The following is a 26,782-nucleotide window of genomic DNA, read 5'->3' as shown; positions in this document are numbered from 1 at the left end:
TGGCACACCCAGTGGCAACTGGGCATCCTGGTGAGACTGGTCCGAACTATAACCACATGTATAAACCGAAATGGCAATTTTAAAATTAATAGTGGCGGTGGAGGTATTCCTCTCCAGAGCTAGTAAGTCTCACCTCCTCTGTTGAGAGTCCCCGCTCTTTTGATCACAGAAGCTGAACAACTCATATCAGGACCCAGAATGCCATCTGGTGCGCAAAGAGTTAGAAAAAAACTAAGAAATATGCCTTATAGGACTTTTCATCCTTATTATTATTAGCAGGATGTTCACATCCCTCTAATTTAGCATCTACTCTGCCCAGACTCGCTTTCCTGAACTCTGTTTTTAAAACCTATTTCTGCTAATACTTTTTCCTGTATTTCCTTAATTTTAATAATTAAGCTAGGTAGTTTTTCTAAATATAAGTACCTAAATCTCTGAAACAAGGAAATATTATTCTGTGTTGATTTATTAGTACAACACCTAGAAAGCTACTTTTTTCCCCTTTTCTCCTAGTCATTATGGAAAAAGCATGTCTCAATGTTCCCCCAAGTAGTAACTACACAGAACATGGGCTCATAAAGCCCAGGAGTCAAATACAGACAGAGTGAGCATATCATTTATTGCCTAAACTAGAACAATTTTGAAAGTGGATGTTTATAACTATGCCAGGTCCACAGGGACTTGTCCTGGGCTAATTGGGTATGTGGTCAGATTTAAACAAGGATCCTCGTTCAGCGTAGCCTCTATTTCTTTCTCAGAGTCTCTTGTGAGTTTGTTGGGTAACAGCCAAAAGGATGCGGTAGACATTTTAAAACAATATTTCAACAACTATTCAATAATTCTTCTTATGTAGCATGTGACATCTATAGTCCCTATGACATTTCAAAAGTAGTGCTAACTTTCTAATCCAAGAAATCAGCTCTAGTTATTTATTAAAATTACCAGTGGAGCTTTTAAAAAAATGCCAGTGACCCTGCAGAATTCCGATTCAAGAGCCAGCGATTGAAAAACACTCAGCACGTATCCCCTTGAAAGTAGTTCCAGAGTTTAACTCTACAGAGTGGCAAAAATGTTTAGTTTCTACACAATTTTCCCTGCTTCTCTTCAGAAGATGCAGCCATTCTGTCAATTACCCACGACAGTCATTCTCCTCAAAAATGAAGTCACTGATTTTTAAGTTTCCCTACAACCCTTTGTGACATGCTTATTTGGTAGAAGCTGAGCGCTGAGAAAAATGGGAGATGATGTGACAGCTGCCTAAGGAGGATGTATTTGTAAGATGCCGCCTAAGTGAGTACTGAGCCCTGTGAACAGTAGCACCACGGTGGTGAGTGTGAGAAAGCGCGGTGCACAAGGAGAACTTTCCTAAGGGATCCCCTGAGACCCCAAAGAGCCAGAGACCCCTGAGGGCAGAGCTTTGATGGAGAACCATTAACAAGATGGCTCCTCACCTTAGCTTTGGTGACACTAAGACCCAAATAATTAATAGCCTGACTCAGATAAGCCTCCAAGAAACTTAAAATTGGATGTGGAAGAGGATGACAGGGGGAAGAATGAAACAAATGAAAAAGAAGCACCCTACACAAATCAGTACTACCTAAGTGTTAAACTCTGTGGAGCAGACACTAACAGCAGTTGACAGGGTTTAGGACAGGGGAAACTGAGAGAAGTTTTAAAGGAGGGGCATGGATTTGATATATTTTAAGCACAGTTAATTGTCTCCCAGTCTTGCAGCATAAATTTGAATCTCCATGGCATAAATTCATCAACGCCACAGCATAGCACATGAGATGGTTCATAACCTGGGCCCAGACAATTTTTCAATAATTATACCTGTAGGCATTTTCTCCCTTTCCCCTCACCTGCCAACCCACCTATGCACTCTGTGGTTTAGTTAGACCAGTTTTAAAAACAAGTCATGCACCTTTGTCGCACCATTTCTTTGCCCTTGCTGCACCCTCTGCTTGCAATGCACAAGCTGGCCTGAGTGCCTGGTCAATTTCCTTTCCTATTTCAAGACCCAGTTCAAATATCACCTCCCTTGAAAAGCCTGCTTTGCCTTCATCTAGGTAACATTAATCACTCCCACCTGTTTTGCCCTAGCATTTTTCAACAGATGTAGCTGGATTTTAGCAGGATTAACGTGACACTGTAGTTAACTATTTGTGTGTCTCTCTCCCCTAGACTGAGAGCTTGGTGTACAGGTGCCGTGTCTTATTCATGTTTTTATTCCTATTGCCTTGCTTGGTAGAACTCCACTCTAGATATTTATCAAATATTGTTGAATCAAAAAATGTTTTATATAATTCATGGTGTTTATAACATCTTTTATAAGAAATATAGCCTTCAAAGAATTTCTAAAATTCATTAAAAGTTGTTCCCATAGCTTGTATCACTTTCAGCCCCAAATTCTGTGCACTGAAAGTACAGGATGAGGCAAAAATCTCCTTGAACCTATGTTGACTGTGGCACAGAATGCACGAGATTGTTCTTCTTTTTTAAAAAAGAACAATTATATGCTCTAAAGAAGAGGACTTTAATTTCATATAATCATTATGCATTCTTTAGTTAAGAATAACTTCTTATATTTTCATTTAAGTATGCCTTAATACACATCTTGAGAATATCCAGTAATACGGAATGTGTTTACTTTTTTTTAAACTTTATTCTATAAATTTATTTATTTAGTTAGTTAGTTATGGCTGCCTTGGGTCTCCGTTGCCGCGCGCAGGCTTTCTCTAGTTGCGGTGAGCAGGGGCTACTCTTTGTTGCAGTGCACGGGCTTCTCATTGCAGTGGCTTCTCTAGTACTTGGGCTCCTAATTAGACTTTTATGATTATTAATACTCTTTAAACAGATTAATAATCAAATAATTCAGAATTATATTTTCTCTCATATTACTACAGATTTTAAGTTCCTTTCTCACCTTTAAACTTGTTTTAAGAAGTACAATCCTTAAACGTCTCGGGGGGGCAATTCGTAGCTCCTATTAATCACCAAGTTGCATTACATTGCCTATTTTACACACATTACTTTTATCCTGACATCCAAGAAAGGAAGGCACCTCGTAACTAATAAGACCAAGATTCAGAAATCTTAAGCAACTTGCCGAAGGGGATGTAGAGCAGGTTTATTTAAAATTTAACCTTATTGAAAGCCAGACATAAATGGCATATGGACAGAGAAACACAAGGAAAGAACATAAATAAAAGAGAAATCCAGAAAAGTGAAAAATGAGATGACTCCACGGATAAGATGTAATAATAAAACTTTCATGTGACACGAAATAAAGGTGGGCTGCTCTGAACGTCGATGGGTCAAAGCAATGAGGGGAAAAATGACTGCTTACGATAATTACATTTTCCATTAGGTGAGATCAAACTAGCTGTTTGGGAACTAGATTTTCCTGACGTTCTATGTCCATTAAAGGGGACCCTGCATGATATAGTGGGATGCTTTCTCCAGGGCATCTCCATAATTAGCTCAGTAGTGAGCTCAACTTCGACGGTTCTTAGAAGAACTTCACTGCAGACTGCTGATCAGACTGAGTATAGTGTTGTATAAGTAATTCTACAAGCATTCAAAGTGATATAGCCCACCAGGTTTCAGTCTTATAATTCAGAAGACATCTTATCTAAGCTGAAAGGTTAAGGGGCCTGTGTGCAACATTTTGTAAATGTTATTTTTTGATCAAAAACCAAAATAAAAAGTGAATTCATAGTTACCGCTGTGGATGGGATGTGGAGGCCAGTTTTTCTATGTCTGTGATTGGCAGCAGACCTATCTTCTCTGGCTCTCCTCTGGGTGGGCCGCACAGCCTACCCATTAAAAACGTGGGCTTTGCTTCTGACAAACCTGGCCTGGCACCCTGGATCCACCACTTCAGGGCAGTGTGACCTGGAGCTCTCTGAGGCTCACTTTCCTGCTCTGTAAAATGGGGACAATAATTTCACCTGTCTCTTAGGACTGTTTTGATGATTAAATAAAATAATGCAGAAGAACTTGCTGTTGTTAATATAGGTAATTCATGTTACTGACATCCTCTTCTGAAGCTTACAGGCCCCTTGGAAGGTTTTGCTTGAGCAGATGTGAACATGGCATTGGCAGAGGACATACCTCGGGGTAGTGCTATTTTCTTGGAAAACCACCTGGTTTTAGCACAAGAACCTGTGAATGCTGGAGGCCACAGATTTCTAGACAACTAACAAGTGGCTGAGTTGGGGCTTTACTTTAGGTCTTTCTAGAACCAGATTGCGTGATCTTTTCCTCTATCATGCTCCCCACCTCTTTTAAATATTTTCACCATTTTCCACAATGAATCATCCCTAAATGGGCTTTAACTAATTATAAATTTAGAAAGAATTCTGCAAGGTTTTTTTTTTTTTTTGGCTTAATTTTAACCCAGTTACCACAAAATGTAAGTTTTTTTAGGTGTCTCATATCTACCAGATGGACAAGAGGAAGAATGATGTCTGCAGACATTCGATCGTCTTAGCACCTATTTGATTTTTTTTAATTAAAAAAAAATCTTATGGTTTTAGTTTTAAGAAACTAAGTTATACAAACGTTAGCAAAATATTTACGTTTGGTATGTGCATTTAATCAGCAATTTCCCAACTCCCAAAATATTTATTTTCAATATCCTGCTCGCTTTTTACGGCCTATCCGCTCTATTTGAAATCTGTTCAATTTATACAGCCAGTAAATTACTTTTCCATAATTGCAGGAATTACAGTAGTCTTCACATGCTCCTACTTATTTCTCAGAACTCTGCTACAGGAAAACATTTGTGATGAAGTCCAGGTACATTATGCGAGTTTAGGAAACAATAAAAATGTTTCCCCAACATTAAAAAATATTATTTGAGAATAAATCTGCTCAAGAGCTGATTCGTCCTCATGGAAAAGTATCAAGATCATAAAAGACAAGGAAAGTGGAGAAGCTGTCACACACTGGGAGAGAATGAGAAGAGAAGGCATCGAAATGCATGTGGGACCCTGAATTAGATCCTGAAACACGCAAAAGGTAAACTAGTAAAATCAGAATGAGCTCTGTAGTTTAGTTAATAATAGTATATCTATATATAGTATATCAATATACTATAAATAGTATGGTATAAATAGTATAGTATAAATAGTATAAATATATAGTATATCAATATATCTATAATTACTTATCGATGTTAATTTCCTGGTTTTGACTGTTGTACTATATGGTTACATATGTATGTTGTTAACATTAGGATAAAATGAATAAGGGTATATGTGAACTATACTATTTTTGCAACTTTTCTGTACGTCAAAAATTATTTCAAAATAAATGTTAAAAAATAATTCGATTTCAAGCAGATCAAAATTGGAGAATAACCATTTGTAAAGCCATTTCTTTATCATAGTCTCTAGTATACAAAACCCACTTGTCAAGCTTAATGCATATACACATATTAAACCCCTGGTATGTAAGATCCTCTAATTTGGAATTTTATTCATTCAACTAAAGGCTTAGCTAAAAGTGTCTCTTTAAATGATCAACAAAAAGAGTTTGTATGTTCAAGAGAATGTTAAGATACTTAAATGAAATAAAGAAACACTCTAAGCAAAAATGACACGCTAAGTGTGGCTCATTTCTTAAAGTATAAAAATATCAGATATAATATTACCTGACAGTCAATAAGTAGTCAGTAAAAAGTCAAGCCTAAATCTTAAATAAGTTCCCAAATTCCTTCTAGAAGGCGATAATATAATGCTGATGTCCTTTTCTCAGTTAGTATAGATTACTGCAACATTCCTGTATAAATGGACACAGTTAATCAGGAAGGATCACGGGCGCGTTCCTAAACCATCATAGCATCGCTCATGTTTCTCTGCCAGATTAAGAAGTTTCAGATAAAATAATTTGATTTTTATCTTATAATCAATTCGTCAAATGATCCTTAAACTTTATGACTTTGCATTTCCAAGCTGTTAATTTCTGCGTCTTAAAAAATGCCCGGATGCAGCTTTAAATTCAACTTTTCTTGTCTTACACGTTGCAGGTTAATTTAACAAGCTTGTGATGAACACTGGCAATCCGATGCCCAGTGATCACTGATGAAATGTATAGGAATCGATGGATGGCACAGCAGAATTCAAGTGATTTTTAAAAAATACCCGAGGCACTCAGGAGAAGTGGAGTTTAATATCTACCAATTCCACATGGAAATTAAATGTATCCTGAAATCAGCTTCTCCAAATCAAATTCAAAGGAAAACATAATAACTATTCAACACAATTCAACGTCAGGTTTTTTCCTTTTTTTTTTTTAATGTTGTATGGCCACTATTAAACTATTTGAAATGTTGACCTCAAAACCCAGGATTCCTATGTGGGTTAAGAAAAATAAATGGAAATCCTCCCAAAGAGACTGGAAGCCTACATGTAGCCATGGGCTCAACCTTTGATCAGAGCCACATGCTGCAACCTCCAATGATTGTTCTCAGACGCGACCTTTACTCTCACTTTATTCTGGCGGCTTTCCAAAGAGGGACAGGTGGTTTTAGGGCATTTTCTTGGGTTACAAATCAAATAATATTTCATGGTTTTCACCTTTAATGGGCTAAGCAGAAGGCATTTGACAAAAGTCATTATAGGGGTTTGGAGAAATAATTTATACTCTAGGGCATTCTTAAATCAGTAACGTGGCACTATGAGATTCAAAAAAAAAAAAAAAAAAACTCACCGCTCCTTCCAATGTTGCATTGCAAAAGCTGCATTGTGTGTGTTTGCCTTGCTCCTAGGGGGGACTCCATGTTCAGAAACTAATGAATAGATTACATTGGTCCTTACAAGTTGAGTTTTCATTGGTGACAGCTGTACCATATGGTATGCAATGAAGGGGCTGCTTTCTAATACATGGCGTTCTTGCCAGCGAAGGAAATGAACGCCCTAGAGGCACGGTTTTGTTTTTATAAAATTAACAAATTCCATGCCTCAATATGAAATTCAGAACTTGGCATTGGCCAGAAATGAACAAAGTAACCCTAGATTTCATGCATTGAGGATGGCAAAAGTCAAAGCCAATAGAAAATACTTTCCTCTTGGATTGACTGCAATGATAAAATCTCAATATATATGATAAATATGACCATCAAGGGGTTCCTGAATTGTGAGAAAATATATCTTGGGGAGCAATCAATGCATGTTTCCATTGACTCATCCCGCTAAGCATTCACATATTTACACAGTTGACATTCTAACTACACTTGATTAAAGAGGTTGGGGAGTACAGAAAAAGGCTCGTTCTGAGAATTCACATTGATGAGCCGGCTGTTAAATGTTTAACATTTAGGGGTAAAGATAGTATAATTTCACAGGGGGAGAACATGCAGGCACCTGTGTGGTACCCACAAGAAGGGATTCAGGACACCATCTGACAGAGTTGATTAGGGAAGTTGGCTACGGAATCATTTGGAGTGGAAACCCTCCAATGGTTCTTGGCATCCCTGTCTCCTGTTCTAGGAACATAAAACACTACTATTTTCAGTATTCAGTTGGACATTCCTATTTTGGGGACCACTGTTTCTCAAGTCCAACAAGCACTAAATAGATGGAAGAAATCCATGTTTGCCATGTCCTGAGCTAGCTTTTCTATTGGCTGACAGCACCCTCCTTCTTTCACATGTTTATCTTAGATCTGATGTGTTTCTTTCTTTACCCTCTACATTTAGTTGCCTATATTTAGCCATGAAGTCCTATAAATTTTTACTTTCACCTCTATCGTTAGTGCTGTCTTCTTTTCTCCCTCCATGCCATGCTTAGGTGACAGTCTCACTACCAGTGGTCTTATCCATCCTTTATCTGATGCCAGATTATTGCTTAGATCCTGCCATTCATTGGATAAAAATGCCCTGTGACTTGTCATTGCCTACAAGACAAAAGAAAGTCAAGTATTTGGCCTGAATTTCAAAGCTTCAATGATTCAGTCCTGACCAATCTTACCTTCCAGTACACACCAGCAAGCATGTCTATTTCAGCTTGCCTGGTTTCCTCACAAGCACTTAAGCACATCATGCTTATCCTTACCTTTGCACCACTGTTTTTTCATCTTAGTGTCACCAAGTGCTTATTCACCTGAGCAACAGCAAGGTCCTCTCTACTGGGATGGATTCTGCCTCCCAGGAGCTAAGGCAAACCCAGAAACAGGCATAAAAAGAAGCTTTTGTGATGAGGTGCACTTTCTCTAATCTTGTCCCTTCAATTCTTCCTGATTAACTATCCTCTTACCAATTTTCCTGTGGTTTTCAGCCTGCCCTTGTTACCTCTTTTGTATGCATGATTCTAGTACCCTGATCTTCCACTGTCTCCTTGCCTACTCTGTTGCTTTCTATTCCCTACTTTCTATTTTCTGCTCATACCTTCATAGGTTATTTACCTGAACAGAAACCCACATGGCTTCTCCTTCAGTGCCACCTTTGTGGACATGTCTTATCCTTCAGATATATGTATATACATTATCTAGTTTAATCCTCACAAAGCTAAGAGGTGGGTTCTATTATCTCCAGTTTATTGATGAGAAAACACCTTAGATTTATGAAGGTTAAATAATGTTCGCCAAGTCACACACAATAATATATGGTGGAGTCAGGATTCAAATTCATGCAGTGATTCAAGGACTACTGCTTGCAACTATGTGGTCTTCACTTGACCAAACTCCCACTTTGAAAGCACACTTTTCTTCTCTTTGGAAAATTAAAATTTCTCAGGATTGGGTAGTACAGTTTTTATTTCCTTTGTGTCCACCATATGCCCAGTCTTGATCGAAGCACAAAAAAGGCATCTAATAAACACCTTTTTGAAGAGAACTGGACATATTCAGATGCTGAGCCATGTGATGGAAATTATAGGTGTTTTAATGGTCTAAACTTGCACTGTCCAATAGAGTAAGCCCTAACCACTTAGAGAGATTAAAATAAATTAAAATAATGAAACGAGAAATTTAGCTCCTCAGACATATTGGTCACATTTTAAGTGCTCAAAAGCTACATGTGACTAAATTTAAATTAATCAAAATAAAATAAAATAAAAATTCAGTTGATTAGTCTCATTAGACATATTTAAAGTACTCAATAGCTACATGTGGCTAGTGATACTGTGCTGGACAGCTCAGACCTAGATTATTTCCATTGATGCAAAAAATCCTATTGGACAGCGCCGGCAAGAGTAAATACTCAATTTCTCCCAATATACCCATCAATCCATATAGCCAGAGACTAAGAGTTACTTCCTAAACACTTAGTAAAACCTGGGCTCTGAAGCCAAATCCTGGCATTGCATGTTGGATGACCTTGGACAGGTCACTTATCTGTACAATGGAAATCATAATATTGACCACTTAATAGGGTTGTGGTAAGGATGAAAAGTGTAAAAAGATTACAGTATTGCCTGATAGAAAGTAAATGTCCAATACATGTTAGCTATTGTTATACGCATGTCTGTTCTCCAAATGGAACCCAGAACCACCCAAAATGGGGAATAAAGTTTCTTACAACTCTCTCATAGTTTTAGAATTTGGATACTGTAACTGCAGGTAAATAGCAAGACACACTTGAACATTCATTCTCTCACGGACAACCTTGAGGAGTATAGATTTGGATCTTCAACCAATAAATGGTAGTATTAGGCATATATTAAATTGGGTCACCATGAACTTGCCAAATATTTTATATTCAGACACAGCAATTCAACAGAAAATACTACAAGGCTGATGAATGAAGGGATGTATGCATATATATTTCACTTTGCGGAGTTACCTTCTAGAAGTCAGCTCCTAGCACAAGCCACACCTTAAAAGTGCACTGTGCACTGTATTTGTAGAATTTATTCCTGCCTAACACTCTTAGGACTATCGGTGATTTCAGTTTTCCCATCTGGTTGGGTGTCACACATAGATTTTGGACTACGGAATACATTGCTATGACTTTGTTAACACAGAGGAATTTGGAGCACTAAACTATGTTAAAGATAAAGAACTAATCTAAAAAAAGTCTAGGACGTTGAATTTAGAAAATCAGGAGACCTATCCGTAAGTAATAAGATCAAGGGCTCCAAACTGCCCTCCCCAGCTGATTGTCATGGATTCTGAGAATACTCTCCTTCTTGAAGTCAACAAACTCTTTTACATAAGAATGGTTCTGCTTCCTCTGGGAGACCTGACTTTTTCAAGCTATTATGATGCTACCGGAGATAGATGTAGGGCCCAGGTAAGACAGGAGTCACTTTCTGATTCAGTCAATCTCAAAACCACATCAGCTCTGGCAACCCAAGAGTACTTCCAAAACTCTCTCACATCTACTAGCTTATTTATTCCATCTGATATTATTTTTAGGCCTCTCATTAAATCAGTTAATTTCCTGAGCAATGAGATTTTAGTGGTGAATACTGACCTTTTTTTTTTTTTTGACATTTAATTATCAGTGTTATCTTTCTTTCTAGAAGATCCCTGCACCTTAAAGAATAAAAATGTGATGCTTATAGATATATCTCTTCTTGGGGTAATGTCATATATTCAATGACTTATTTTTCATTTCTCTTTCTAATTTTCACTTCTTCAGAGATCATAATAAAGGAAATTCTTAATGTAGCAAATTATTTAAATCCATGCAAAGAAAAAAATCGAGGACGTATCTTTTTATTATGTGGGATTTATATATAAGCTGTTGTTTGAAGGACAAGGCATATTTCATGCTCTATTTTAATTTAAATTCTCTCCTGGCTATCTTCCCAAACATCTGTAGACACAATTTTTTTTTTTGCCGTACGCGGGCCTCACACTGTTGTGGCCTCTCCCGTTGCGGAGCACAGGCTCCGGACGCGCAGGCTCAGCGGCCATGGCTCACGGGCCCAGCTGCTCCGCGGCATGTGGGATCTTCCCGGACCGGGGCACGAACCCATGTCCCCTGCATCGGCAGGCGGACTCTCAACCACTGCGCCACCAGGGAAGCCCGACACAGTATTTTTAAGTGACTTACAAGTTCACAGTTTTCACAGACCATGAAGGTTCTCAAAAGTTTAAATTACTCCCAAGGACATTTATACCCATTTCCCTTTTAGAGTAACCAATGAAAACCTGTTTTTAACCATCAGAATAATTCACAGGCCCGTCTCTTCTAATCTGGCTTCTCCCCTGGTTCCTTGGAGGTTGCTCATAATAAACAATCCACAGAGAAAAGAAGATGAAAAGAATAAGATTCAAAAAGACTTTTTTAGTGTTAAAGAAACAGTCTGAGGAAAATCAAAACTAATTTCAAAAGTGACTCAAACATTAAGACGTGATCAGCAGTTCTACTCTTGAGATAATCACGAATTAAAGGAACTTTTAGAGCAATTGGAGGATCTATTGATTCTTCTATCTAATATACTTCTATTTAAGATTTAATTATATCTATGTTAATGTAAATGTTATGTTTTTGAGAAATGAAGTCCAAGTACCCTCATTGAACACTACTGTTATTAAGATGTTTTAATAAAGTACAGCAACATTATACAAGGATTTCTTATTTGGGTTAAAATAAAGATTTTCATCTTAGCTACTAATCAGGACTTTTAGAGTGATCTCAATACTTCAGGAGGTAACTTCCCCCACTCCTTTATTCTATTAAACAGGTCACCACATGAAGGACTTTTAGGTCGCAGTGGCCTTGGGACGTGTTATAAGTTTGCTATTTGTAAACAGTCACGTGTTTTAGTGTTTTCTTTACCAATCCACTAACGTCACCCTATCTATATTTCTTATTTTCTAGCTTCCACAGCACAACGCTTTCTTCTACCTCATGTTTCTCTCATCTCCTGAAATCAGAATTGCTAAGCATGTCACCGGGCTAATGGTAGTGTCTGATTCTTGCCTGGGTTTCTGGGATCTATTTAACTTGGAATCTGTTGAATTCCACTCTAAAGAATCATCAAATATTTTCTCTTGGCATGCCAAAAGCCAGACATCTTGTGTTATAGTTTGAACTTGAAAACATGACAGTGAAAACGATCATGTTACTAAAATCAGATGTTGATTATTAAACACAAGTACTTTTTGAAATAATTATCAAATTAAACCATTTATCTTTAGGAAACCCTGAAATTGAAGTGTAAATTAAAAGCAAAAGGTAAAATCCCAAACACAAAGGCAATTCTCGAGCCACTTTGAATAATTCTGATGTGCTCTGCTTTCTCCTGGTAAACGAAATCCTTCTGTAACTGGTTCTCATAGAAATTGGAGAGCATGATAAGGCAGGAGAGGTATTTCAGTGAAATTCCCATTATAAATGGAACATTTTATATCCTAAAGAATTTTATACTTGCAAAAATAGGTATGCCATGTTACAGACCATTGCTTAGTGTCATATTATATTGTGCCATGAATTCCAGCTTGAAACTCTAATTTAGAATCTCATTTATCGTCATCAGTAAGTAGAAAATGGAATAACTATAATTATAAATTGTATAGAAGTTGAGTATGTGGGAACTGGAAGAGATGGACGAACAGGAGTTGGCACTGGGGATCAGGGAAACGCATACTGCATACCTTAGAAGGGCTGCTTGTCTGTTACACCAAGGAATTTTAGGTTTCATGTGCTTTGCCTGCTTTGATCCATGGGAAAATCTGCTTGATTCAGAATGGAAATTCAAGTCCCATGAATCCCTTGAGTTGCTGATCAGTGTTCAGAGGTCAGGAAATGCCTCCCTCTGTGTTTGCTGAATCGCCCCATACATTATACCACCCTTAAGACTTTAACCCTCTTGTGCCGTAGAGAAATATTTTCACGTATGCAGAGTTCAGAAGTAAACCGCTTTCTAAACGTAGGAAATTGATAACAAATGCTGCTCGTGAAAGGCTGCTGGGTACCAGCCAACTGTTTTCTTTCTTTTTTCTTTTTCTCAGTGAGTAGTTAGCACTGCTTATGCATTCTGCCAGCATTACAGAGAGAACACAGCATATGATAAATGTCCATGAGAAATGAGGAATATTGAATCAATGACTATAGAAGGAAGGCAGAGGTTTGAGAGAGGTTAGATTTCAACTGATAGAAAATAAAGTGTTTCTGTTGTTTTTTTTTAAATCTTTCTTGGTGTTTCTAGGAACGCACAAGGGCAAAAGTAAGTTCTATAGCTAACAGTGAGATCAGATTCTACCGTAATTGCTTTGGATATATTGTTCCTCAATTGAAGAGTTGAGTTTCTGGCCTGTATTATTGAATAGGCTCTTGTCTGCTCTATACAAAGTAGAGATGAAGAAGCCTTGAGAGCTTGCTGCTAGCTACAGTTCTTGAAATAATTTTCTATGTTTAGGGTCTAGAGGTTTTTGAAACACGGCATTTCAGGATATATCGGCCACAGTCATATCACATTTACTACGGAATTCTTTATAACTAAAACGTGCATCAGATTTATAGGATTTCATGCTTAAGAAAGTCTTTGAAAGGAGTATCTTATACAAACGCTTGCAATAGCTCCTTGTGTTTATTTTATATCCTTCTGAAATGCAACATCTCACAGTCCTGTACATTTTATAAAGAGATAACCCAAGTTTACTTATAAGAAACAATACATGTTTATCTAGCAACATTTCCCCCAGATAGAAAGTTGTGAATACACTGAATACCCTGAGGATAAAACAACTCTTACAGGTCCTAAGAAAGTCATCCGTGCCCCCAAACAGCCATTTATAATATGACACGAGTCCTCTGACTGACCTAACACAGCTTCCTTGCGGCTGGTTCTAATTTAAAACTTGATAGCAGCTGTCACAATGAAAGAACCAGGCACATTATCTGATTTGTTTCTGCCATCCCTGCACTCATAGAGTCCGTTAACAACAGGGATATGCACTTTTTAAATGACTGAATTAGTCATACTTCCATTAAAAGAGTAGACTTACAAAGTAAAACAGAACAGCCTCTTCCTGCATTCCTGTCCATTCCTCTGCCTACTTGTTTCCATTTATTCCATTCAAAGAACATATATGGAGCCCTGTTCTCAGCAGGCAGGGCCTTATCTTCTCTACTCCAATGCTTACACCAGAGCAAGATCCATGCTAGACACTGAGCAAACATGTGCTGTATATATGAATAAACGAGAGGATGAATGAACAGTACCCACTGCATTGTCTCTTGGCCTGGCACAGATGTGGTACTTACACTGGGTTTTCTGTTTGTGTTCTCATGCCAGTTTGCTGTCTTGAGACTTTAGTAATTGATTGGTTTGAAAGGAGGAAGAAAGCCAAGAAAGTTTGATATCACTGGTTTGTCTGATCTACGAGTGCCCAAGGCCTAAAGGCTTAAATTAAAAATACTGCTCTTCTGTCTCTCCCTCATTAGAGGGTACCAATAGACCAGAGAATTCAACCTTTTCTGGACAAAAAGGAACACACATTTTTCCAAATCTTACCATTTCAAGTCAGTTGCAGTGGTGGTGGTGAGAGTTGATCATAAAACGTGTCAAAAATAAACCAAGTATTTAAGAACCGCTGATAGATCGCGCTAGACCTATTGAAATCGTCACGGGGACTTGCTAATACTTGGGGCCTATAATGTCACAATTATATATATTACGGCTGCTCAACATCAACTATGTTTGACAATGATAATTCAATACTTATTCAATAGAATAAGTATTTTATTCTATACTTAGCAAGGTAGGGCTTCCCTGACCCCCCGGATGAGGTTAAGTTCCCCCACTGAGGAGAAACTTAGCATCCCGTGCTTCTATTTTCATAACACTTCATCACAGTTGATAATTAATTAATTTAACGACATCAAATTCCCTGAGGGCAAAAAAATGTACGTGTCTAGCTTACTCAATATAATGAGTTGAATTAATATGTTAAGAGTATAAGCGTTCACTAACTGGGATAACCTGAAAACTTAAGCTCCCATGTTGGGAAAAAACACGTTAAGGTCTCACTTTTATATGGAACTATAGAGATCATTTTGCCTTTTACTTACAGTAATAAGTATCCTACAGCATTTCAGTAATAAAAAAATTACAGAACAACACAGAATCCATCTTTAGTCTCACCAACATTTGCTTCCTAATACTGAAAAACCATTTTTTTTTCCTTTCTAATTCTCAGTCCATTCTATTCTCTAGTTACAGAAGGTACCAGATGTTAGGAGGAGGCTTTCCCACATATCCTAGATTTTTAAGTAGAAGCAAGATTTATTATAGCCATATAAATGTAACTTCAGCCTTAACTTTTGTGCTCACAAGCTAGGTGTAATCTGCAACGTGGTCCCTTGTCCAATGGAACAACTCTTATCTGTGGAATGCTGGTATCAATGCCAAACACTCAAAAGAACCACAGGACATTACCGAAACGACTGCGTTCTGCCCACAAACCGTTTTCCCTCAGACTATGAAAATATATCCCAAGTAGAACTCCTGATTTATTTTTCCCCTAGGATTAAAAAAAACAAAAAAGAAAAAAAAAAACTACAGGACCTCAGAACTGAATGGAATACCACTGGGGTTTTTACTTGAACACTTAAAACATTTCATTTTATCAGTGGAGTGCCTTTCTTTTGACATGATGCAGACACCAACTGAATTCTAAATCGTTACAAATCACTTTCAATTAATTCATAATTAAAGATGATGAGAATGTGCCACTAGTTCGATCTTTGTTTTTATTGATGGTTGCCTGAATGTCACTGTTAACATTTTAGATGACCATGTATTAAAAATGTATAAACTAGGACATTAACGTAGCAGACAGAGACAGCACATGCAATTGACAGCAGTAGGAGTAAAGGGTTTGATGACAAGATGCTGGGAGCCCAGGAGTGATAGGATGCAGGTGCTAATCAGAGAGAGGGCTATTATATATAATTTTTGTTGAATTACTGATTTGGTCACTGATCTTTTGCTGCTGCATTCATGAACACTGTCATCTTGGATGTATCTGTATAGGAAATGGACTTGGCACATTTGACTAATTCACGTACTGAATTCGTGAACTAACACTTCACATCCGGACAAGTATTAGTAAGAACATATTTTGCCCTATAAGTCTAGGTGGGTGGTCAATTCTCAATGCCATAGGAAAACCCAAAGAAAGAAAATTGGAAGAATTTTCTTAGCGATCTCTAGGACAAATAAAAAATGAGATAGGGGAGCAAGAGGTATGAAATATATTAAGATGGTAGGATTACCATGAGGTTCCCTTCCAACGTATGGTACAACATCAGGTACTCCAACACAGGCTGGGTTCAAATTTTAGGTTTTTAAATGAAATAATTTTCCAGACATTCAATTTCACATCAAACTGGCATCTAGGAAACCCAGTTGATTGAAGTATAAGGATTTGTTTCACGTCAAATACCCAGCCAGGACTGAGAAAAAAAAGCCAATTAAGAAGTCACTGTTGCTCTTACAAGTTAGAAAGCCCATATTCTCATTTTTAATCATGTCCTGCTCTACTTAACAAAATCCACATGCCTACTTTCATCAATAGATTGCAAGCTGACCAAAAGAGTTTAACTGTGTTATGAATTATGGCAGTTTCAACCAAACCGTATGAATAATCTTTATGATTCAAGAGTGGTGATGCTATGAGGTTTTATCTGTTTTTCTAAATAGGTAAATCTTTTTAGATTTCTTGATGAGAGTACTTTTTTGGGTAACGTTAAGTTTTTTTTTATTTATAGTTTGCATTTAATTTACAGATTTGTTTTAATTTTACCACTCTCAATGATTTATAAAATTGTTTTAGTTTAGGCTTTACATGTGCAAGTGACAATATGTTTATACCAATATAATACATTTGAATTACTTTTTCCTTTTGAATTGAGTAGACTGATGAAGGATGAGAGTATTTTTTAATTAGCATTATTTAGGTAGCGTCTTTGCCAAAATGCATGTAAATTTATATTTTAGAAGATCAAGCTTACTTTTTAAAAAATATTCATACTTCTCTCCAAAATCTTAGCAAAGAACAAAAATCGTAGCAAAGGATCATATCATTTTTGAGTCAGAAAGGTACCTTAATGATTAACTTTTAAAAAACTCCTTCATTTCTCAAATGAGGTAACCCAAGATCATACAAAAGGATTTTGTCCTCCCACTGAAGGGAGAGAGAAGAATACATCAGTTTATTCTCTCTGTAATGATTTCTGAGATTTTGTTGGATGACTTCCATTTGGATCTACCCACTCTAAAATCTTTTTTCTAAAACTTCAAAACAGTTTTCTCTGGGCTTCCTAAGCATAATAGCGTGTCAGGTAATGGCTTTTGACGCCAAGGCTGAATGCACGTTTTTGCACGGTGGGCTAAGGTTTCTTTGCATTCCGATGCATCTTTTTCCTTTCCTACCCAAATCTTAGATGTCAGAAGACTTTACTCAAGCCTTCTGGTTTAGAGGTTTGCATAAATAACTTAGTCCCTCTGAGGCTGACGAGTGCCACCGTTACTGGCAGCACTCTGCTTGTCACTATGCAATCCCAGTAAAAGCAATTGAAAGTACTTTTATTTGAAGGCCATTTGACAGAAGGGGAGAAAACACATTTACTCTTTCAAGGTCTGTGTATTTTCCTGGGAGAAGCCTACCTATGAAATTTGTCCTTTCATCCTTGGATAGCTATTTGGGAAATATCTTTTGGCAGCGCAGACCCATGAGCGGTTTCTGCCACTCCAGACCACAGTGGCGATTCACAGAACTTCCCTGTATCTCCCCACCTCCCTCCTTCCTCCCTTCTAAAGACAGGAAGGCTGTTTCATGCTGCTGTGCTGAAAACATTCTTCTCTAGAGACTGAGGAAGAAAATCTGCATATTTTAGCAAAAATATTGAGTTATTTTCATCATAGATGTTTAAGGAAGGAATTGTTTACTAATATCTGTGACTATGTTGAGATACTACAAATAAGAAAGAGACAGTACTGTGGGCTTTTTCTTAAAACAAGATTCTTTTGTAAAATGTCCCTTACTCACAGGAGCCCCCAGAAATTCAACAAGATTACTTTTATCTTCATCAGAGAGATCAGCTAATTCAGTACAGCTGGTTCGTACAATCTTTAACAGGACTGTCCTTCACAATAGACCAGGAAGTCTTATTTTTCAGGTTTACAAAAAATAAAGAAAAATGAAATACATTTATAATTTGCTAAACGCTGTGTGTGCGTGTGCGCCCGTGTGTGCGTGTGTGTGTGTGTGTGTGTGTGTGCGCGCGCGCACGCACCTGTGTTTGTTTTAATCCTCCTAGTCTCTACAAGTCATCACCAGTTTGGACCTGCCCATCAGGTACCACGAACGCCTGCTGTTCCCACAGCCCTGTCCGCTGAGCCGCTCCTTACCTATAAACAGATTCCACTCGGTGTCGAGATCAGCCTGATTTGCCAGGCAGCCCTTCATGACATTGAGGCAGTAGTTGTTGCATGGTCTCACCGTGGGGAGTCCCCGACAGTAAGGGCAGTACAGCATCTTCATGAGCGCACGGATGCAGCCTGGGGTCGGGCTCACCTGGAGATTGATTGAAAAGAAAAAGAAAATCAGAAATAAGAAGGATGGAAGGAGACAAAAAGAAGTGACTCATTTCCTCCTTGAAAAAAAAAAGGTGAAATGGCTCTAAGAAAGCTCCAGCAGTAGGGCAGCGGGCTAAAGGAACCATCAGAATCTGAACACACTGTAGTACTTGATCTTAAAGTCAGTCAGTTCCTTGTCAATACTTCTGTTTGGCATAGTAGTAATCATTTTTCTTGAATTGTCCTTGTCAACATTTTGATATCTATGTCATTGCAATTTAGCCCTAAAACCTAGACACTGTTTCAATGAAATAAAACATGCAATGAGATAATGCATGTGAAAGCAATTTCCAAAGTTAAAACCCCATAAAAATGAAGGTATTATTAAAGTTTAATGTGACACCTTTAGAAAATTTTCCAACTGGTTATTTGACCGTTTCTGAAGGAGGTTTGCAGAAACACTTCCTTTGTACATAACTTTTTTAGAAGGATCAATATCAACTTGTCTGGGATTTCTGAGATCCAGGCCTGCTTAGAAGCAATGGAACTGTCAAGGCACCCTCTTCAGGAATCTGAAGCTTTGCAGTTCTGGGAACTTTGGAAGATGGATCCAATGTTGAATGTGAAGAGAAATGCTTGCAGTAATTCAGAGGAGCTACTAATCAACCGATAATCAAGTGCTATTTACCTTGAATACGATAAGCAGTGAATACTCCTAGGTTAATCAATTCTAAACCAATCAGGTCTTTTTTAGACTCACTGAAAATTCCAATTTGACTTTAAGAGGAAAGAATATTTAAAATGGTGTGGATCAAAATCAGAAAAAAATACAGAAAGCTCTTTTTCATGACTGCATATAAACATTAGTGAGGTATTTTTTTGGTTGGTTCCATATAATGTTGATCTTTAAGTTAAGTAGTTACGTTTCTGTTCTTGTGCTCTCCATCTGAAGGCAAGCCTAACTCGTATCATTTGGATCTCCTGGAGAGTTAGAGTCTTATCGGACAGATCTGGGCCCCCAGGTGACAATATATGCCCAGAACATTCAGATACTGACAAAGCATAACACAATGTAAAGGTGGGGCAGGAAAAGGTATTTCCATATAAATGGATACTTTCCACTACCAAAGCTAATCTCCAGCATTTTATCCTTTACCTAGAAACCACATTTGAGGTTTCTAATGCAAGGCTTTGGTTTCTGTAACATTTTCTTAATTGCTGTATACTGTAAAAAATTAATGAATGAAACCCTCAATTAAATAGAGTTGGGAGACCAGAAGGGGGAGCTCTCAAGCCCTGCAAGGAGAGCAGAGCCCAATGGCAAGAAGAAAGACTCCTTTCCTGGCAAGGACTCAGCCAATGAAAAGCCATGGACTCTTTGTTTATCACAGCCCTCCCAACTTTCTTTTCCCTCTAAAGAAGTGCTCTCTTTCCTTTGCTAAATTGCAATTCTCTGTTGGTCCTGAATAAACCATCTTTGCTGGAGAAATATTTGGCAGTCTATTTGTTTGAGGTCAAGAATACTGACAAAGTCCCTAGTTTATTATTTCAGGAAATGAAGCAATCTGTCAATCTATCTGTCTATCTGTCTATCTATCTATCTGGGCGCCGAAATCTCTGGTTGTCCTTTTGTTGTTTTTCCTTTTTTGCATTTTCTTTCCAAAATTTTATGAAAATTTTCAAACATACAGACAAATTGAAAGATTTTTATAGGGAACACCCATATCCCCACTCCTAGATTCTACATTTAACGTTTTCTTATACTGATTTTTCACACATCTATCTATCCTTCTCACCCATCCATTAATCCACCTTATTTGTAATACATTTCAAAATAACATATTAACCTTTTGATTTTTATTTTTCCTGGTAATTTAATGTTGGCTTTAATAAAACTGAATTAACCCGATCAACAATAAAAAGCACATTAAGTAGTCCAAATCAAATAAAGTAAAATATAACTAGTCTTTCTTTTGTTTTTAATTTAAAAAAAACTTATTTATTTTTGCCTGTGTTAGATCTTCGTTGCTGTGCGCGGGCTTTCTCCAGTTGCATCGAGTGGGGGCTACTCTTCATTGCGGTGGCTTCTCTTTGTTGCAGAGCACAGGCTCTAGGCGCGTGGGCTTCAGTGGTTGTGGCACACGGGCTCAGTAGTCGTGGCTTGCGGGCTCTAGAGCGCAGGCTCAGTAGTTGTGGCGCATAGGCTTAGTTGGTCCGTGGCAAGTGGGATCCTCCCGGACCAGGGTGCGAACCTGTGTCCCCTGCATTAGCAGGCGGATTCTTAACCACGGCGCCACCAGGGAAATCCATAATTAGCCTTTCTTTATAAAACTATTTAGAGAATGTATTAGTATCCACTAATTCTAAGACATATTTTCCAACAACAAAACAAAAACGAAAAAATGAGAACAAAAGAGAGAAGTCTGGTGATTTTTCTTTTGAGCATACATCTGTGCCACCATGTCTATTTACCTAATAGATATAGGATATCTAATATCTATAGGATATTTTGTTGAAAATGCCAAATTTTATCCACAATTGGGCAGAATTTTTTTTTTAATTTATTTTATCTACATGTATCCCGTACCATTCAGAGAACAGAGAGGATAACTCTGTCTATGGAATTCCGAATTCTTATACATTTTATTATTTGGTATATGGTTGTAGTCCTACAAACCACTGTCCATAGGGTTTTGATTTTCACAGCCTTGCAATTCCTCTCCTGACCTTGATGTCTCTCTCCAGAGACCTATCCTATTTTCACCCAAGCTGGCTAAGCTATTTCTTCCTTTGACTCTGTTGGATTTTTTGTTTTCTCACCATTGGTATTACATGATGCTTTGCTTCTTCTCACTAAACGTGCTAGTATAAAACCTAGGGTATTTGTCAATATTGAGGATGCAGATTTGAGATCCCTTGGAGAGTGTGGACTCTTTTATCATCACTATAACCTGTGCCACTCTGCATAACATGCATGCCATTATAAGGTATTATGATTATGATATACAGGTACTCAATAAATGCTTTTTCAGTTGAACTCTGTAGTGTGTTTCTTGATTCCTTGGTCACGCTGATATTCAAAAAAAAGGCACAAGATAGTTTTATACATCTTAGCATTCAATTGTTGCTTTTAAATTCTGTTTTCAAAGGTTATTGATTGCACTAATTCCAAAGCTTTGCTCTGTGTGTGTGTGTGTGTGTGTGTGTGTGTGTGTGTGTGTGTGTTGGAACTAGTACAGTTTTCTCAGTCTGACGTTTCAGAAGAGTCTCCAACTCAGGGTAGCAACAAATAGTGAAAATTGAACAGCCTTAATAACCTAAAAGAACAGTGCTGTTCAAGTTAAATATGGCTCTCTCGGTACTTTGGGAAATGATATCCTTCTTGGTCAAATAAAGGGCATTTTAAGAAGAAGAAAACCGAGTGGAGGAGCAAAGTTGAAGCTTTTATGTTCACAGACCATATTTTTCGACACAACTGCATGCTTGAATTGAAATAAAAAATCATCACTTCAAACTGAAGACTTTTAGAAGTAAGCCTCTGAAAAGAAGGTTGTTTTAAATGCCAATTGTATGAAGGGCTGGTTCTATTTTTAAATGTTTAATAGTGTTTAATAATTGTGCCACAGCTACTCTTAAAAAATCTTTTAATATTGAAATCAATATAGACTCATAAGAAGCGGCAAAACCAGTGGAGTCCTGGGTACCCTTCACTCACCTTCCCTCAATGGAAACATCTCATATAGCTGTAGGACAATATCAAAATGAGGAAATTAAGGTTGATACATTGCTGCCAGTGAGTTTATAGACCTATTCAGTTTTCATGATTTTTTCAACCTGCATTCATTTGTGTGTGTGTGTGTGTGTGTGTGTGTGTAGACACTTCTATGCAATTTAATCCTATGAATAGATTTGTGTAACCACACCACAATCGACTTACAGAACTTTTCCATCACCACAGAAGAACTCTCTTGTGTTTCCTCCACCCCACCCCCTGTCCCTATCACCAGGCAAACACTAACCTATCTGTCATCTCTATAATCTTATCATTTTAGGAATCATATATCAATACTTTGTATGTGGGCTGGCCAAAACGTTCGTTCTGGTTTTTCCATACCATCTTATGGAAAAACCCAAATGAACTTTTTGGCCAACCCAATAACATATTGAGCTTCATTTTTTTTAAACTGAGCATAATACCTTGGAGGTCCATTCAAGTTGTTGCATGTATTCACTCCTTTTTATTGCTGAGTAGTATTCTATTGTTTGGATGTACCAAATTTCTTGAGCTCTTCACTCACTGAAGGATACTTGGGTTGTTTCCAGTACTTTGCTATTAGGAATAAAGTCGCTATGAGCATTCATGTACAGTTTTTGGGCACAAACATAAGTTTTCATTTATCTGGGATAAATGCCCGAAAGCACAATTGATGGATCAGATGGTGAGTGTGTTTAGTTTGTAAAAAACTGCCAAATTATCTTCTAGATCAGTGCGGCATGTTCTACATTTCCACCAGCAATACGCGAGAGACCCAGTTTTCCTCACATCCATGCCAGTATTTGGTATTATTACTATTTTTTGTTTTAGTCATTCTAATGGGTGTATTATCTATGTTTAAATTTGTGGTAAGTTTCCTCTGAGTAATTTCCATACTAGGATTTTAATTTCAATAGGCTCTCATAGGCATCAGATACAAAATCATTCACCAGCTGGTCTCTAGAAAATATGCAGCATTAAAACAACAACAACAATAATTCTGAAACAATAGATACAACTATATATTTGGCAAAACCAAAGTAAAGAAAGGAGTTCTAAAAACTCATACTTAAGGACTTCTCTGGTGGTCCAATGGTTGAGAATCCGCCTTCCAATGCAGGGGACATGGGTTAGATCTCTGGTCAGGGAACTAAGATCCCACATGCCGTGGGGCAACTAAGCCTGCGCACTGCAACTAGTGAGCCCACATGCTCTGGAGCCGGAGCACTACAACTAGGGAGCCTGTGTGCCACAACTACTGACCCCACATGCTCTGGAGCCTGCATGCCACAACTACTGAGCCCACATACTCTGGAGCCCGCGTGCCACAACTAGAGAGCCCGTGTGGTGCAACCACTGAGCCCGTGTGCTCTAGAGACCATGCCACAACTAGAGAGAAGCCCACACGCCGCAACTAGAGAAGCCCACGCGCTGCAACAAAAGATCCCGCATGCCACAACTAGGACCCAATGCAGTCAAGTAAATAAATAAATATTTTAAACTCTTATTTAAAATTTAGGCTAGAATAAGATCTCAAAAATGCCACGAATTTGTAAATTTTGTGAACTATTAGAAAAAATTTCCTACTGAAGAAAACTGTGCTCATTTAGCAACAATAAAAACTACAATACAGCTACAGAAACCAAATGTTGAGTTTTTTTAGTTGGTAATGTGGATTTTTGATATTTTTGAAAAATGTAGCTGTAGCTTCCTAGATATTCAACGTAGACTGGGAAATAAACTTAGGTAAAAGAGTAAATTATAATGTTTATGAAAGTGGGGCCTACTTGGCACAAATAAAACGACGTTTTTAAGTGAAGAAAAAAAGATGATGACAACATTCCTTTTTGTACTTATTTGTGTTTTCACATAACTTTTACATGTTGTCCTTCACCACTAATAATACTTTGTCAAGAATTTACAATATTAGAGGGAAAAAAGAAAATAGTCAATGGTTCTTACTCCATTATCCTACTCCGGGAAAGATAGACAGAAGTTTGTGAGTTAACCAAGTAATATTTCAATATGAAATCTTTGCATCATGGGTTTAGTCCTTCTGTTAACTTCTTTTGATGCTGTGTCTGTACAATGAATGACTTATAGTTGACTAGTTTTGAGGAATAATAATACAACTTGAGGAGCAACAATACAATTTATAACAAGAGTTCCTTGTAAAATTAACTGAAAAATAAATTAAATAACATAAAAATAATTGAGCTCTTAGTTTGTGGTTTTTTTGTTGTTTGTGTTTCTTTTTTAAAAGGTAAAAAAAAGCAAGATGCATTGAAACATGGCAAGGAATACAAACAGAGTCCTTAATAAATCTGTATTGGGAGGTAGGACTAAGACTTATCTACCCGGCTAACCATGTGTGTCAGGATGTTATAGCAAGTAATTCTTATGTTTTCGAAATGCAATTTGAGGCATAGCGTATCCTTAGCCATATAATAGCAATTCATTTCAGGTCTTTAATATATTTAAGATTTCTGTACCTGAACCAACATTTCATGCTTTGGTGCTCACATTAACAATTCCTAATAGTAGCCAATGTAAAATAAGATTGTCGCTTCAAGTAGTTTTAAAAAGCAAAAAAACATGGGAAAGTTATAAATCTTTACTTATATACAATGAACAAATACCTAGCAAGTGCTTGTTTCTATGGAAATCATATAGTCAAAATAATCAAATAAACACATCTGTCACAAGACAGATGTGTCTCCCAAAGACAAACAAGTCAATGTAAATGACTTATTTAACTAGAATAAATTCAAAATGTGCTTTTCAGCAACAGTAGATGCCATCCTCCACAGTTTCTAATCTGTAGTCATATTAAATGATAAGATGTTTCTACTCATCAACCTAATGTATCATGAGATTCTGAAGTGTCTTCTGAAGTCCTCAAGAATGATTACATTACATTAAAAGTAGCTTTCCTGTTAAGTACTTTTTAATTATAATCCTTTAACAATTAGCAACCTATAAATTGGCTTTGTAGTAAGTTCATGAGAACGTAAATTTGTTTCTTCTTCATTCACTCATGCAACTTGCATTAATCCAACATTTATGGGGATGAATAAGGACACCTTCTACCAGTGTTGGAATGTTCAGAATACATTCACTTCCAAATCAATTCAGGGAAAAAATTATTTGTCTTCGGGAAGCGCAGTGTAAAGGGAGCCCCCAAAAAGGGCATTTGGCTCAAAATTGGGAGGTAAGGATAAAGACAGGGATGGCTTCTGAAGAAAGTCAAGTAACAGATGTCTGCAAAGATAAGCATGGGAGATGGGTGACATCACAGAAATGGTGGAGTAGGAAACTTCAAGAATCAGTCCTTTCACTGAAGTAACCATGAAACTAGTAAAACCTGACAGGATCAACTTTATTGGAACTCTGGAGTCTAATTAAAAAAAAAAAACAGCAACTAGGAGGGTGCTTAATAATAAACTAATGAGATGGCTAAACATCAGTTAAAGTGCATTGCTAAATCTCAAGGCTCAGGAAATTTAAAAAGACTGCAGTCATATAAAGTATCCCCTCTGATCACAGCAGAATAAAGCTGGAAATCAAAGTAAGAAGGAAAACTGGAAAATTCACGAATATGTGGAAATTAAGCCACACACACCTATACAACCAAGAGGTTAAAGAAGAAATCACTAGGGAAATTAGAAAATAATTAGCTAAATAGAAATGAAAACACAACATGCAAAAAATTATAGCCACAAATGCCTACATTAAAAGAGAATATCTCAAATTAATAACCCAATGTGATACCTTAAGGAGCTAGAAAAATAAGAGCAGACTAAAACCAAAGTTAACAAAAGGAAGGAAATAATAAAGATTAGAGTGGAGATAAACAAAATGTTGGTTTCAGTTTACTTTTTTTTTTTCTAGTTCCTTAAGGTATAACATTAGGTTATTCTTTTCTTTTCTTTCTTTTATTATTTATTTATGTATTTTCTACAGCAGGTTCTCATTAGTTGTTCATTTTATACGTATTAGTGTATACATGTCAATCCCAATCTCCCAATTCATCATACCACCACCACCCCCATCCCAACCATTTTCCTCCCTTAGTGTCCATACGTTTGTTCTCTACATCTGTGTCTCAATTTCTGCCCTGCAAACTGTTTCACCTGTACCATTTTTCTAGGTTCCACGTTTATGCATTAATATACAATATTTGTTTTTCTCTTTCTGACTTACTTCAATCTGTATGACAGTCTCTAGATCCATCCACGTCTCATCCACCCACAAATGACCGAATTTTGTTCCTTTTTATGGCAGAGTAATATTCCACTGTATATATGTACCACATCTTCTTTAACCATTCGTCTGTCAGTGGGCATTTAGGTTGCTTCCATGTCCTGGCTATTGTAAATAGAGCTGCAATGAACATTGGGGTGCATGTGTCTTTTTGAATTATGGTTTTCTCTGGGTATATGCCCAGTAGTGGGATTGCTGGATCATATGGTAATTCTATTTTTAGTTTTTTAAGGAACCTCCATACTGTTCTCCATAGTGGCTGTATCAATTTACATTGCTACCA

The 26,782-nt window shown here is 37.3% G+C and overlaps 1 protein-coding gene across 2 annotated transcripts in view; it reads right to left on the bottom strand.

Annotated features, from left to right (window-relative positions):
- Window positions 1–26,782, bottom strand: part of GPC6 (glypican 6) — a 1,087,352-nt gene that overhangs the window by 321,236 nt on the left and 739,334 nt on the right. For both annotated transcript variants that reach the window (XM_060288063.1, XM_030856917.2), the window contains exon 4: window positions 18,315–18,480. In XM_060288063.1, the coding sequence (XP_060144046.1) occupies window positions 18,315–18,480 (166 nt within the window). The remainder of the gene's footprint in view (window positions 1–18,314; window positions 18,481–26,782) is intronic.

Source organism: Globicephala melas, chromosome 18 (genome assembly GCF_963455315.2).
Source record: "Globicephala melas chromosome 18, mGloMel1.2, whole genome shotgun sequence".
NCBI lineage: Eukaryota > Metazoa > Chordata > Mammalia > Artiodactyla > Delphinidae > Globicephala > Globicephala melas.
This window is presented reverse-complemented; position numbering and strand designations above follow the sequence as displayed.